This window comes from Haliotis asinina, chromosome 12 (assembly GCF_037392515.1).
Source record: "Haliotis asinina isolate JCU_RB_2024 chromosome 12, JCU_Hal_asi_v2, whole genome shotgun sequence".
Taxonomy (NCBI): domain Eukaryota; kingdom Metazoa; phylum Mollusca; class Gastropoda; order Lepetellida; family Haliotidae; genus Haliotis; species Haliotis asinina.
The window spans coordinates 52,095,166-52,111,702 of record NC_090291.1 but is presented as its reverse complement, the minus strand read 5'-3'; the positions used below and the strand labels follow the sequence as shown (position 1 = coordinate 52,111,702).

General features: G+C 38.8%; 1 protein-coding gene across 2 annotated transcripts; it reads left to right on the top strand.

Moving 5' to 3' along the window:
- The first annotated feature begins 763 nt into the window (after positions 1 to 763).
- Positions 764 to 12,499, top strand: LOC137258766 (uncharacterized). Of its 2 annotated transcripts, none has more exons than XM_067796454.1 (5): positions 764 to 1,006; positions 3,417 to 3,550; positions 3,789 to 3,864; positions 8,967 to 9,138; positions 9,519 to 12,499. In XM_067796454.1, the coding sequence occupies exons 1-5, from the start codon at positions 845 to 847 to the stop codon at positions 10,265 to 10,267; spliced, it is 1,293 nt and encodes a 430-aa protein (XP_067652555.1). In that variant the 5' UTR covers positions 764 to 844; the 3' UTR covers positions 10,268 to 12,499. The 2 variants fall into 2 exon arrangements, with proteins under 2 accessions (XP_067652555.1, XP_067652556.1); XM_067796455.1 differs by having other exon boundaries at positions 793 to 1,006; positions 3,489 to 3,550.
- The last annotated feature ends 4,038 nt before the right edge of the window (positions 12,500 to 16,537 follow it).

The following is a 16,537-nucleotide window of genomic DNA, read 5'->3' as shown; positions in this document are numbered from 1 at the left end:
ATTAAGAGTACACATGAAAGGCTAACGCAGCTGATAACTTCGGCTAATTGGTAACGAATGGAACCGCGTTGTCCTGGTGACTTCGCTGATTGTATTCGGGTTACATAGATAGGTGTGCATGACGTCAACAATTAATTGTTTGTCCTGACTGGGCTATTTACAGGTAACATAGCGCGGTCATTAAGCAGGTGGGTTGGTTGCATTTAACAACATTAAAACAACACATTATATCAGTATTATATTTAATCGTCTAGGACAAACTGCAAATACAGATGTCTGCATATCATTCAGTATAACTAACCGATTTAATGAAACCAGGGAGCCTGCATATAAAGAGATTATCCCTGATGAAACCAGTAATAATTAAGGTGGTTATTTGTCATAATTATGGTGGTCTGTCTCACAACCCTTGAACCGTATTATTTATCCTGTAGCCTAGCCCTCGCTGCAATGGTAAAGCCCTAAATGAAACAAGTCTAGATTTTACCAGGTTCTGAATCTCTCAGGTGCTCCTTTTCAATGCAAATGGGCCTATTTTTTCATAATCAAAATGACTGGACGCACTGCTACATAAAGCGCACATATAAGTAATTATGGTGTATTCAGTTTCAGATAACTAATATAGTTATGTTGACTCAAGGATATCCGTCGAAAACACCATATGTGATATTTGTAATGAAGTGCCGATAGTGTGTAAATAACAAATTATATCGTATAAGTAAGAAAGGGCGTGGTTTTGCTGTTGGAGAGAAACAGGCGCAGCACACAAAGAGTGCCAGTTTTAGGGATGTCACTTCCGTATTACACGTGACACAGAATTAAGCGCTGCATTTGAAAGTTAAACATGCCGTGGGGAAAATACTTCAACTTTCATGTTGCTATTGGCGGAAAAATGCAGAAAGAATACACAATCGATGGCAAGGATGTTATTGCCGTGACCTTGCATGGCAAAGATAGTTTCTTCGTCGAGGAGTCTGAACATGAAGTCGAAGGCGATTGTGGACAGGTGATTACTTTTCACGGTCGATATCGTCACGTCTCATCGCACCACCGTTCCTGTTCATTATTTGTCGTTAGAGGCGTGACGGTGGGGTTTTTTTTTAAAGAAGCATATTGTGATATTTATTGCAATATATTTGCAATTTTTAGCAAATAAAACCACTGATAGTTGAATTAATGCATTATTTATAAATATAAAAACACAACAAAATCACAATGCTTGATTCAGCTATAATAAAAAAACCCCTTTCAATCACTTTTGAAAACTTTTTCAACTCAAATGCTGCCATAATGAAGCCTTTGCCATAGTACTGACAGGGACAACATCTAATAGTTCATTCTTGGGGTTGACATTTTTCAACAAACTATAACGTTCATGTAGTGTGGTAAACTGGTTTTCGATCGTATCTTTTTCAAGTTTAAGTTGATAAATACTGGTAGACCGGTAGTAATGCACACACACAGGCAAGCAGGCACACCATAAATCATGAATTGATCCCTAAGCCCTAAAATCCGTGAAGGTCACAGGGTAGAATAGGCCTTCAGCAACCCATGCTTGCCATAAAAGGTGACTATGCTAGGCTATGTTAGGCTCTCTGACTTGGTTGACACGTCATCGGTTCGCAATTACACAGGTCGATGTTCATGCTGTTGATTACTGGATTGTCTGGTCCAGACTCGATTATTTACAGACCCCCGCCATATAGCTGGAATATTGCTGTGTGCGGCGTAAAACTAAACTCACTCACTCACCCCTAAGCCCTAATGAGGGCAGCATAATTCAGTCATTTAATTTACTAACATGATACAAATTGGTGATCCGAAGCACTGGTGTGTGGTTCACTGCCTTGTGTGAGAGAAGGAAAAGGTGTGATTATATAAGTATAAGTATAAGAAATATATGTCACATGAAGGGTAGCCTAGTGATTAAAGCGTTCGCCCGTCACGTCAAAGACAGGGTTCGATTCCCCACATGGGTACAATGTGTGAGGTCCATTTTCTGGTGTCCCCAGCTGTGATATCGCTGGAATATTGCTAAAAGCAACATAAAACCAAACTCACTCATACGTCACATGAAAAAAGTATATGACCGATCTCTCGATTGTTTGGGGTAATGGTGTGTTAGTGTCACTTTAGATTATCCACAGTCTAAATGTCTAGTTTGTAGTAGCAGCTCTTAGCAAAGTAATTTATTTGTTTATAAGATCTTTATCGCAGGACAGTTTGGACGTGAAATGACAGGAGTTGTTGTCTACTTGCCAGACTTGCTGGGATAGGTGGCCAAGGATGTAACCTGACCTCAACAATGTTTACTGCACCTCTAGTAGTGACAAACCCAGGACATTGTCCCCACTGAAATGTTTCAGATTCTGCTATATCTTGACTAAGTGTTCCTACTTCATTAAAGAACTGGTTTGTGAATATGCCATGCCAGATAGAAAGTGGAATGTAACAACTGTCATATTTGGGATTACGCTTTCTTTGTAATGTGCAAACTCTAAAGATGCCATTTCTAGGATGATACATACATGCTGCAACTGTATCTTGGTTTCGATGTTATGACAATTATTTTTTGCGCAAAGATGGGAAATTATAACTTTTAATCACTGAGAAGTAAAAATGTTGATCTTCTCATGGACAATTGTAAACTATGAAATATTATGGTTCAGAAAGTAACAAAATTACGCAGATATGCTGTGAAAATAGGTATCATGATAGGTATTGTGATACATACAGATTCATGAAACTTATGTTTTGTGACATCCCTAGTACTTTCTCAGTTTTGGAGTCGAACCCTTTTTCTCTGAATAAGCCACCCACTAACCCAATCAGCCACCACAGCTTCCACAAAAATGGATGGTAGTGTAGATCACATACTTTGTGTATACCCTGACTAGTGTGTACACAAATATTTTGGCATGGGTCCATACTTGGGCTAGTAATCATCTGCTAATGTGTGTCTCTACTGCGTGGGGCATTGAATCATGGCCATTGTTTAAAAACAATGTTTTTACACTCCCCATCAAAAGTTTAGACTCACTTGTGTAAATGGAGCCACTTTCTTCAGTCAACTGTTCTAAACAAGATTTTGCAAAATATTTCATACTGTTTAAATGTACTGTTTATACATGCATTGATGCACTGTTAAACAATTCTTACCACTGAAAAAATAATTGTCATGAGTTCTGTAGTTAGGTTGAATTTATTTTAACATATATTTCACTTTCCCATATCCACTACATAAATTGCAGATATAAATGTGAAAAAAACCCAGTTTGTATTAGCAAAGCTAAAGCATGCCATTTTAACTGCACTCCAAGTTCTAAGACTGAAATTTAGGAACAGTACCATTCATGATAATATACCCTCAGTCATATCAATTACTTGTGCTAATTCCCAGTTTGTTGTATTTTCAGTATCAAAAGTACCCTGTGCTGCCGTTTAAGATTGTCATTCAGAAGACCTATGTATACCCATGTTGGTTCCAGATTTATATAGACGGCGAGAATGTTAGGTCCCTTCCTATTGCAGGACAAGGACAAGCAACCAGGTAGAAACCATTTCTTTAAGCATGCACTGGTTCTTCAACTACAATAATAATATTAAATATTGGCTAATGTAAATTTTCCTGAATACGTTTTTGACCATTTCACTATTTCGCCTTGCACTTGCTTGCCATTTTATAATTTTAGCTAGCACCAAAAGATTTTATAAATAGGCTAAGAGTTTAGTTAAACTAGTTAATAAGATGTTCAGATTTTCTACGGCATTATTCTTTTTGTTTTCAGAACAGTAGATGGCTACAAGGTGAAAAATGAGATTCGAGAACTAGCATTTTCACTACCACGAATCTCTCTCACTCAGGTTTGTAGCAATGCCCTATTTAGTCTCACTTCTGATCACTATCTGCCTTACCCAATGTGTATTTCATAGCAGGAAAAGAACATCATCAAAAAGTGAGTGAGTTTAGTTTTACGCAGCACTCAGGCTGTCATGTAAATAATTGAGTCTGGAACAGACAATCCAATGATTGACAGCATGAGCATTGATCTGCGCATTTGGGAACTAATCACGTGTCAATCAAGTCAGCAAGCCTGACCACCCAATCCAGTTAGTCACCTCGTACAATAAGCATGGATCCACCTTGTGTCCTATACTGTCCCTGGTAGGTTTGACAGCAGAGTGGAAACAAACTAAATAAATGTTTTGGCCTCTACAGAACTATCTGCCTGGAGACACCACTGCTGCTCCCGTATCTGGACAGTTTGGTATCTTCTGATAAAGTATGCAGTTTGATTGATCATGTGATCCCTTTCCCTTTCTCTATTTTGTCAGTGGGGCCCGTTTCACAAACCTCTTGTAAGCTTAAGATCTCATAAGATTCCTTATAGTATCACTACCTCCTATACTGTAACATAGGAGGTACCAGTGTTACGAGAAAAGTTATGAAATCTTAGGCACTGGAGTTGGTGTTGTTGTCTTTATGTCGTGGGAAAAGAAGATCAAATGTCAAGGAAAAAGACAAAATACAAAAGAATCTCTCTGATCTTATGTTCCCTGTATTGACTGCATCAGACTTTGCAGTTGGACCTCCAGAAGTGGGTTTTGCATCATCATAAGTGATGATGACTTTAAGAGGACTGAGAAAGACAGGGTCTCAGTTTCTAGCTCATAGCATGATGACTTCTTACACACACTATCTGACAGCTATTTGAACAAAATATGCAGACATTGGCTGCCTCCAACAGCTCACCAATTGCCACACCTACAGTCTCATAGTGATCGGGGAACAGCAGTCCCTCTTAGAGCATCAGCCACTCATTATTGCCTCTGGAGATCTCTAGACCGTCGGCAATTCCGGGGGAATCAGTTGTCTAAAAGCAAGAACCCAGATGATTTGCTGTCCTCTTTCGCCATGACACAAAGACTGCTCCATGGTTATGCTACCTTCTCGTCCTTGCATAACACAGATGGCGGAGTTCTAAGTCATCCCTTAGTCATCTTTTGAAAGTCATCCCATCTTCGACAAGGCCTTTAAAAACTTGAACCTGCTGACTTCTGGCTCACATTTGGCAAATTCTAATGATTCCACTTCTGCAGCAGTCAAATATCGGAAGATGGTCAGTTTAGATATAGGGAACTGGAAAACCTGACCTGCTGAATCACACCTCATGAGATGAATGCTACAGAAATAGACCTGCTTTTGGCATGGTTGAGTCCTTAACTCGTCACCTTGATTATTTTCTACCAAGGTGGAGCGAGATACTTCTGAAATGACAGAAGATGCGAGAACAAGAGTCTAGTGACCAGCTCTACCAACCACTACTAATGGAGGAGTCTTCCTGTTTGGCATGTCTGCATCCCGTGGCTATTTACACACATCCCAAAACCCACCACTCCGTTAGTGCATCATATTTGGGGGTTACATTTACAATTGTATAAAGGCACGAAGAGATTGGCAGATCCTCCTGCAACATCTACAATTCACCACCAACTAGGTTGGTTCAGAACATCATTAAAAAGTTGGAGACTTCATACACATTGATTGTTAGATGATCAGTTCCCTTCATGTAAATGAACGGGGTTTCAAGGGGTCATTCTAGTCAGAGGACATCACCTTCCAGGTGAAGGATCTACAATTGACCAGTCATTTCAGACAATCAGACAACGTCTGCTCAACAGGTTCATTGCAGCTTGAAGATAGGATGATCCAGTTCTTTCAACTGATAGACTCCCTGTCTATCTCAGCAAGAGTCCACAACCGGATGGAAGATACACCCACAGGTCTTCAAATTAATCGGTCTCCAGTTCAACAACCCTCAGAAAGGTCTGTTTGTGACCAGCTTCAGTGACCCAGTTTGGTTGTACCTCTAATCCAATGACGTGGGATCAAGATGCTGTAGCAATATCATGGGAGAATCCACTCAGAGGATAGCAGAGGACTCTGGTCACTCCTTTGACTGGCTGGCTCAATCGCCAAAGAAAACTCCACAAGAGTTGCTTTTCCTGTAACTGCAGTTCATCATGTTTCTGCATGCTCTCACTGTTCAATTTCTTTCTATTCAATTCAGGGTACTGAAGAGGCCACAGGTCCATAGTACAATACAAGTGCATTCACTATTGTTGAACCCATGATAGATGTATGTTGATAGATTTGTAACACTTTGTGGATTATTTGCTTTAAACAATAACTTTAATATATATTTACAGATTGAATGGAGGGATATATATCATTCTTATATGAAAATATGGAAAATCTATTATAAAATGATACTCATCTTCTACCACACCCGACCCGTGAAGGTCCCAGGGTAGAATAGACCTTCAGCAACCCATGCTTGCCATAAAAGGCGACTCAGCTTGTCGTAAGAGGCGACTAACGGGATCGGGTGGTCAGGCTCGCTGACTTGGTTAACACATGTCATCGGTTCCCAATTGCGCAGATCGATGCTCATGTTGTTGATCACTGGATTGTCTGGTCCAGACTCGATTATTTACAGACCGCCGCCATATAGCTGGACTATTGCTGAGTGCGGCGTAAAACTAAACTCACTCACTCACTCACTTCTACCACACCCAAATCACACAATACACAGTCAGTCTAAGTAAACTTATCCTCAGTACTTTTCGTTACACTCCACTACTGAGTCTAACAAAACCTAGTAGCAGGTCGCGTCAGGTAACCTTTGAGCGACCAATGACCGTCCAGCCAAACGCGAGACGGTTAAATAGATTTAACCAATCAGACAACGGCTACTATTTAGGGATCGGAGGGACTTTCAAAATAATCAGGTCACTGACACAGATCTCTCCACAAACAAAAATAAGTATATAACACAATTATTTGACCTGCAGTATATATGCTTTGGGGTTTCTATTGACATGTTTACCATTAGCTAATATTTCCGCAAGATGACATCCTTGAATATTGCCAAAACACCATTTTCAGTGACTGTTTACTCACCTTTGTCATGGTTGTATGTACGCCGTGTGCATCACCCGAAAGCGAGCGTATGTTAAATAGCATTCGGAATTGTTCGGGTACGAACCTTTTCAAGATAAAAAGTTCAGAAGGTATGTGCGAATGTGCACTTTCGCGATTTGGTAAGCTTTGTTCTGATTGGTCAATCTCAAAGGTTACCTGACGCGACCTCCCATAAGGTTTTGTTAGACTCAGTGGTGGAGTATAACGAAAAGTATTGAGGATAAGTTTACTTAGACTGCATACACAGTCTATTTTCTCGTGGAACATTATATCAACCTTTTTCTTTCTTTATTTCATGGGATGTACATTGTAATCATGCAGTTGCTGACCTACTGTTTTTAAGGTTAACATCAAAGAGATAATACCTAATTTAAAAGTGCTGTATAATGAGGTTTGGGCTGATACAGTTATTAAGGCAGTCCAGAGTTGCAAGTATATATCTTTTAACTTCTGTGTTACAGATTCAATAAATACATATGGGAAGCTAGTGCAATCACGTTTCAAAGCATATCCAAATCCACATTTCAAGCAAATTTCTTACATTTGTTACCCAGTTTATCTTACCATTTTTATCGTACATACTCATCATATTGTAACACTGTTTTGGATATCGTGACTGTGGCACATTTTCTAACCTTATCCAGTATCTTAAAATTTGCTTATATGCTTCAATATATAAAGATATCGTCCACATGTCCCCAAAACTATGCAATTAGGAGAATTGACCTTAACACCTACAGATGTTTTACAAGCATAAAGATGAACCCTTCTAAAACATTAAAATGTGTAAAATCCCAAACCACTCAACCATATAACAGAATAGGTTTAAATGTTTGGGTCCATTATTTTAATGAATGTATTATAATTTACTGCACTAACCTTCAAGTAATGAAGTATTTCCATAAGTATTTTCTTAACCTGGAGGGATGAATTGTTTACAGTTTTTGAAAAATACACACCTAAACATTTATAACCCTCGGCTACCTCTGAAGAACTGCCATTTAGTGTCCATTTCTCTAACTCGGATAACGTTCCACCATTCTCAAGAAACACTGTCTTAATCTCATCTCTATTGATTTTGAAATTAATTTTGTCACTATAGCTTTCTAAAACAGTAATTTGACATTGTAAGCCTAGACAGTACTAGAAACCATAATAATATCATAGGCAAACCATAGTAAGAATAAGTTAACAATGTCAGGATGTAGTTGTACACTGTCTTTACAATTCTGATGATCAGCAGGTGCTAGTTCATTTATAAAGAATGAAAAAAAAGAATGGACTCAGAATACACCCTGGGCAAACACCAGTATTACAATCAAAAGTTGCTGACAAAACTGTGTTCTCAGCTGTGATTGACACATCCTTGACTAAGCTTAGGCAAAGGAGTGAGGGTCATAAGATGATGTCCGTAACTGAACGTTAAATGGTGGAACTGACCAGGCTGTTTCACTTTTCACCTTCTTGTGATCGCGAGGCATGGTTTCAAAACTGGGGCTGTCCAGATAAGAGTCTCAAGACTTTAATGTTGGGATTTCTAGAAATCGTCGAGATGTAGGGAAACCTTTTTAGCTCCGTATTTTTCTTTTATGAATGTACATTGGAAAACCACATATATTTGGGGGTGCCATCTCTGGGAGGTTTTGTGCAGTGTAACACCAAGAAGTTTTTACGAAGCAACTCATCATGACTATAGGAGTTTAATTAGTCAATCAGTTGACCACATGATCAATCAGAGGACGAGCGACATGCTGCTCAGAAGATACCTGAGTGTCCAGATACGAGAGCAGCAGGTGAATGGTTCAGGAAAGGCCAAAACCTTTGGTTACAGTTTGAGAGAGTACAAGATGTGAGATAGCATATGTATTTTAAATATATATATTTATAGTTAAAGTTAAAGTTATAGTTAAAAAAAATGTTTCGCTCAATATATGGGGTAGGTATGCGATAAATTCTATAATGTTATTATCTTTGGTTACAGACTCTCACTAAGCAGCGCAAGATGCATGTTGGGACTGTTCGTATTGTCTGCATGGAGGCCATCCCCAGCAAAACTGAGACCTTCAGGAAGCCCCGACAAATCCAGAAGAATGAGTTGCCAGGCACCACAATGTACCCTCAGCTCACAAAGAAGGATATGAGCTTTGTGCAAGGTGAGGCTGGAGGCATACCCCAGATACAGATATAAACCTTGGTGAATGATATCCGTGTATTGTTCCCACATAGAACTGGTTGTGGCAATATAAGCTTGCTGTTCTTATAAAGAGACAACCTATGGAATGGTTCATCTAGTCTAGTGGTTTCTTGTATGACAATATGTCCTCAACATTCTGACACTGTCTCTAAAAATATTAAACACCAAACTCATTTTAGGCTGTCACTATTTTAGATGGGATTCTGCGTTCAACCAAAGGTCAAAATCAATGGATTCTAATATGCTAAATGTGTATGATCTTGGTGTAGTGGTAGTAAGATATTATTTAGTATATTTTATTATGGGATTATTTATTGTTTTTTGTGTGTCTTGTTTCAGGTGGTATGGGCGTTGTGTGCCGCGAGGGTCGTACAATGGTGGAACTTCAGTATGATGCCCACTGCACTTACCATAGACGTACCCGTCTGTCTAAAGGACCGATCTTGGAGGAAGTGGTGTTGCATTACGGAACTAGAGAAGTGTTGCAGGAAATGGGGCTGTCTGTAGAAATGGACATTTCTGCACAGGAAGTAACAAAGAAACTGACAAACATAGACCTAAACAACTGTACAGGAACAGAAAAAAATCAGCCACTGGTCGCAGATAAGGTAGACAAGGCAAACTCAAATGAGAACCCACCCAAATCAGTCGCAGACAAATCCACATCGAATATCAAGGCACGCAACACATTTGTTACCAAACTAGATAATGGACATTCACTTACAAGAGATCGGTCTAAAGACATTAAACAAGAGCAGATTGATGAATTCAACAATGACATTGAAATGCATTCACCTTGTAAAGATGTTCCACGCCTTGTCAAAAAGAATGAGCCGATGTCCCCCATTGCCATTAATCATGAGAGGTTGAAACAAGAGGATGAGGACCAGGACCTTGTGGAGGTCGGATGCAAGGTTTTGGACATTGAGGATGAAGATGATGATGTTGTTTATGTTGAAACTACTTTCATCAAGCGTGAGCCACGTGACCTTGATGACAGCGTCATATATATGGGAGACGACTCTTGCTGTGAACTGGATATCCCAGAACCGGAAATCTCCATATTAGATTTGTGTGATGACGACTGAATTGTTACCGAGATGAATAAGATCAGCTAAACGTATCCTTGTTTCCGGTATATGATCATGGACACTCAGATGTTAATTTGTATCTTGCCACTATCTTATGTTCTTACGTTGATATTTCACAAATTAACATAGTATTTATATGTAATCCAGCCATCATTAATCTTCCCTTTGCCGTAGTTCTGGACATGTTCTGTTTGATATGACGTGAGTGAGTGAGTGACTGAGTGAGTGAGCTTAGTTTTAAGCTGCACTGAGCAATATTCCAACTATATGGCAGCGGTCAAGCCTGGACCGGGCAATCTAGTGATCAACAGCATGAGCATCTATCTACACAATTGGGATATGATGATGTGTCAACCAAGCCAGTGAGTCTTAAGTCCAGATTTTAGTTTCCTCATATGGCATGCTAATCTGGGATCTTGACGGGTAGAAGACGGCCAGATGGATGAAGGGTTTGATTCAAGTTTGATCTTCCACATGGGTGTAATATGTTACAGTTGTATTTGCGTGACAGCCTCCCTACTGTTGGAACCCACTGTCATATGGCTGGAATTCTTTTGAAAGAGTATGCAGACCATAGGATAATTGTTATTACCTTAAAAACTTTAGTTTGCAGTAAATACACTGTGATATATTTTTTCAATAATTTAAATTCTAGTATTGTGAATATTTAAGTTAATATGACAAAGTAAATGTGATGTCTGGATATGTGTATTTAATTGTAATACTCAGAATAGACATGAGTGCAACAAACATGTTTAAATTAATTCATGCCTAATTCTGAGAAGAGTTGTTGACATGGCCACGCTCTTTACATACAGGGCTTTTGAGCTCAATATAACTATTTGTCTAATGATTTTGTTCTGCTCAAGAGGGTGATTTTTTGTCATAATATTATCATTTATTTCTTGTGTTTGTCTATTAAATAAATAATATAAAGTTCATTATGACATAGTGGTCTGGTTGTTAGAAATACTTACTGCATATTTATGTTGTTTCAACCAATATGATATGAAGGTCACTGTGATCTGGTATGTGGTGAAACAAAACAGCACTGTTATGTGTGGCTGACATCAGGGATATATCTGTGTTGGATAAGCAAGGGGCATTGTGGTCTGTGGTTGATATCAATGGGTTATGACGCAGTGATATACAAGGGTGTCATTGTCCATGTAGAATAACATTTGATCTGGCAGAATGCAGCCATGTGCTATGTAGAGTTCTCCCTTTGCTGTAGTTACAAAGGATGTCCAAATTACACATTGACTCAGGTTATAACATTGTTAACTGCGTACCAGTGATCGCGAAGTTGACAGAAAATGTCTCTGAGGGAATTAATTCCACACCTGAATGAAATGGAACAATTGTTTCCAGTGTCAAATGGTAAAAATATCAAGCCTTAGTTTTTTACTAAAGTGATGGCTCGAGTGTCTTTTGTAACAATAGCCACAGGTACAAGTCGTTTTATTGGTTTGTTTTTAGATTATAGTTGATTATCCATAAATCAAAACTTTGGTTGGCCATAGTATGCTAAAGCTACCCATTCGTTGGCTTCACATTAATCTAAGACTTGCTATGCGCATGCGCAGAGCCTGTAAAAAAAAATATCTCCTGGCTAACTTCCGCTTTGGTCGTACGTTTACCGATAGTGTTAATACACTGTAAAGAAAACGAAGAAACCAAATATATAGTTTTTTTGTCTATTACAACCTATTTTTATACTTGTATGCACCAAAGACCGGGAGTAGTGAAATAAACAGCTTAATTTATGTCAATACGTTCTTGTATAAACACATCTCACCACCACCGTTCTTCCCACACATCCCATTCTCACAACTAACAAAACACACATTTTTTATGCTGCTGCAACCAAAATCGGACACCAATAACTGAAAAGCATATACAAATCGATATATAAAGTCAGTTATGAACAGTTGTCACTCGAAAATAATAATTATTTTACCATTTTGTTTTGAGTGTGTTTACACTATCGTTAAACGGACGACCAAAGCGGAACTTAGCCAGTAGTTATTTTACACGCTCTGCGCATGCGCACAACGAGTCTGAAATTAATGTTAAACCAACGAATTGGTATATGATTCAGACAGTGCGTCTCTTTGAGTGGTTACCAAGGATGTCATTGATAAAAGTGTAATTTGGTGTCAAATTTAGTTATTGACCATACCAACTTTGTGCTTTGAGGAATGATTGAATAAAGTTTCTCAAATGGTATTGTCAGTGTTTGTTTTGTTTCACGGGATATTCCACAGAAACATTAACAGTAAGAAGTCAAAGTCACTGATACACTACGCATTTGAAGGTACTGAGTTGAGTGAGACTAGTTTTACATGGCTTTAGCAATATTCCAGCTATATCACTACAAGGGACACCCCGAAATGGACTTCACACCTTGTGACCACGAGGGGATTTGAACCCACGTGATGAGTGAATGCTTTAACCACCAGACTACCCCACCTCTAAGGTATTAAGGTCAGCATATGACATCTGTTGAGGTCATCTGCTTCTCGAGTCGCGGGGTAGCCAAAGTATGACATTGGATGCACATTACTTTGGCCAGTTTCGAACGACACCAAAATAACGGTATCCTGATGGTAAAACCTTTCCTATGTAGGTACATGACGAAACTCATTTCTGGTGACTCCGCCATTGTATGATGAAATCCAGCAAAATGGGAGGCAAAGGAATGTTCAGTCTGTCGTCCTAAAGGAATAAAAATACCACTGGATCTCTCCATGACGATTATCAGACGTTCTCGGAAGTTCTTGTGAAGTACTGGGTGAATATGCCTTCAGCAACCCATGCTTGCCGTAAAAGGTGACGAACGGGATCGGATGTTATCAGTTCCCAGTTGCGCAGATCGATGCTCATGCTGATGATCACTTGATTGTCAGGTCCAGACTCAATTATTATTGATTGACCGCCACCATATAGCTGGAATAATGCCGAGTGCGGCGTAAACCTAAACTCACTCGGAGAACGTAGCATCATGGTGACCATTGCATTTGTTTGCTATATTCTAGTTCAGCGCCCATTTTCTTTCTTGTGCGTTTCTAGCCTTACACATGCATTTTCATAAATCACCAATGTGTCATAGGAATTCATAAATGTCTTTATGTGTCATTGCAAAGGTAATGAATGAGTAAGTCAGCAGCTTCACGTGGCGCCGGGCCTCGGGATAGGACAATCACAGGGAAACCAAAGATCATAACCAGTGTGTATTTGTGATCCCACGATCAACGAATCGTAAGTATAGCCCCAGGGTGGCGTTGTACCAAGCGATGTCGACGCTAAGGTGACCCTCATTCCCACAGCATAGACTTAAGATAATCTTCGACAAATTTCCAACGCTTTAGAGCCAGTAGGTACTGAAGGTCAACGGATAATATCCCAAATTAGGCTACCCTGGGGTTAGTCGTATAATAGTGACGAGTGAGTTTAGTTTTACGCCGCACTCAGCAATATTCCAGCTATATGGCGGCGGTCTGTAAATAATCGAGTCTGGACCAGACAATCCAATGATCAACAACATGAGCATCGATCTGCGCAGTTGGAAACCGATGACATGTGTCAACCAAGTCAGCGAGCCTGACCACTCGATCCCGTTAGTCGCTTCTTACGACAAGCATAGTCGCCTTTTATGGCAAGCATGGGTTGCTGAAGGCCTATTCTACCCCGGGACCTTCACGGGTCTAGTCGTATAATATATTTAATAACATTACAACCCACTGGCGTATATTTGAGGAGGTCATTTATTTCTATTTTCTACTGCAGTGTAATACGGCAATATTATTGTTACGGCAAGTGTATTATCGTTAGACGTATAACGTCATTATGGTTTACAGTTATGACGTGTTGGAACCTAGCTTGACCCGCGGAAAGCTGAGAGTCATCAAACTGTAGGCAGTTTTACTCGTGAAAGATTTTTTCATCAAACTCGCTTGCGCTCGCTTGATACCAGGTCATTTACTCGTTTAACCCCCTGGATCCCGATGGATTTTTTTCAGACGCACATTTTCATAAGGTTTAAAAAGTGAACTTTGTGCGAGATTTGCGCTCGCGTTGAGAAAAAGACACGACTAAATGTTGTCCCCAAATATTGTAAGCGTTAAAACCCCCCAGTAATTTTCACGCTGCTAGGATTTCCTAATTTGTAATCTTTACCAGGGAGCCTATATAGAGTATTCCTGTCTTTACGGAAAGTGTGAGTGGCTTGATATATGACTGACGTAAGTGTACATATATGAAATGGATTTATGTGCTAATGCATAACGTTATGTGTACAGCATTAAAAATGACCCGCAATATATGTCAAAAATGGATTGTTTTAATGACGTCAAACGTCGACAGAGGGGTCGTGCACGTATAAAGATAGGGGGGCATAACTTCGCTATGCTTAACATTAGGTCAACGTAACTCACATGGAGAGAATTTGTTGTGGATACGGACACTATATTTCCGTCATGTTTTGTTTACGGCGAACCAAACTATTCCAGTACAAAGTTCCCCAGTGAGGGGAACCTTTTGGTAGTTTCACAATTTATAAGAATGCCAATGTACTCATGAGAAAGCATGTTATAGCGACTGGATGGCCGTATCCGATACATAAGGTAGTTCTTACATTACCATATTCTCCTGTTTGTGTAGATGTATTCTGACTAATTTTGCATCATTAATAACGGAGTAAAAGCCACTTTTTCAAATGTAATGAAACGACTGGAAATTATACTGGCATGTTTTGTGCGTTTTGTGAGACCGGAAAAAGTTGACACTGGTTTGCCGATTACTATATATATATCAACTCATTACCATTAATTGCATTAAAGGTCTCGGTTGATATGGCAGAATTCATCACTCATATGACATAACTGCGTGTCTTATTGTGAGCAACACGCGCACCTGTTTGGCATCAATTTAACGAAAATGAAAAATAATATTTCACAGCGCCTGAACATTCATTGAATATTCATGTAGCATATAAATTTTCTTTTTATGGTTATGTAACCATTTTTCTTCATAAGTATGCAATGAAACATACAAAAAGATCGCATTTTTTGTATGGAACTATTAGAATATTCACGTAAGGTTTGTCCAAATTAAGACATGACCTGGTTTATATATTTTACAATTTTCGTTCAAATATTGTTTGAATTAGATATTCTGCCATCAAATACGTTTTAATCTTTTCAATTGACTTTATTATTTAAAACAATGATATGAATCATTAAACGTTTTTGACAAACTCGCACCTGGTCAATCAATTTCCATACCTATTTTGTTTATAAAAACGACACAAACCAATGCAATGAACAAGACAATTCCTTTAAATATGTGTGCCTATACAAATCGTTTTGATTAATATTATCAGTTTTACTTATAAAGTTGAATTAAATCGTTGTTTATTAACCTGTTCATATGAAACTGCAATATGCTACGTAGTGTAAAATCGTCTTTTTCTTTCTTTACATTTCAAACAGGCGCAGTTCTTTTTCACACCCAATATCTTTCGTTTCGTTTTATCTAAACAGTTAGTATTGGTAACAAGCACCATTTGTAATTTGATTCTAAGATGCATGGGGAATTCAATGATGCATTTGTCTCAGCTAGATATGAAATATACGTGATGTAATAGGTATCACACGGAAGCTCTTTGTGCATCCTCTTTATCCCACTGGCACATATCTCATAACGTCATATCCCACTGGTATATATCTAATAACGTCATATCCCACTGGTATATATTTAACAGCGTCATATCCCACTGGTATATATGTAACAGCGTCATATCCCACAGGTATATATTTCATAACGTCATATCCCACAGGTATATATTTCATAACGTCATATCCCACGGGTATGTATCTAATAATGTCATTTCCCACTGGTATATATTTCATAACGTCATATCCCACAGGTATATATTTCATAACGTCATATCCCACGAGTATGTATCTAATAATGTCATATCCCACAGGTATATATTTCATAACGTCATATCCCACAGGTATATATTTCATAACGTCATATCCCACGGGTATGTATCTAATAATGTCATATCCCACAGGTATATATTTCATAACGTCATATCCCACAGGTATATATTTCATAAAGTCAATCCCACGGGTATGTATCTAATAATGTCATATCCCACAGGTATATATTTCATAACGTCATATCCCACAGGTATATATTTCATAACGTCATATCCCACGGGTATGTATCTAATAATGTCATATCCCACTGGTATATATT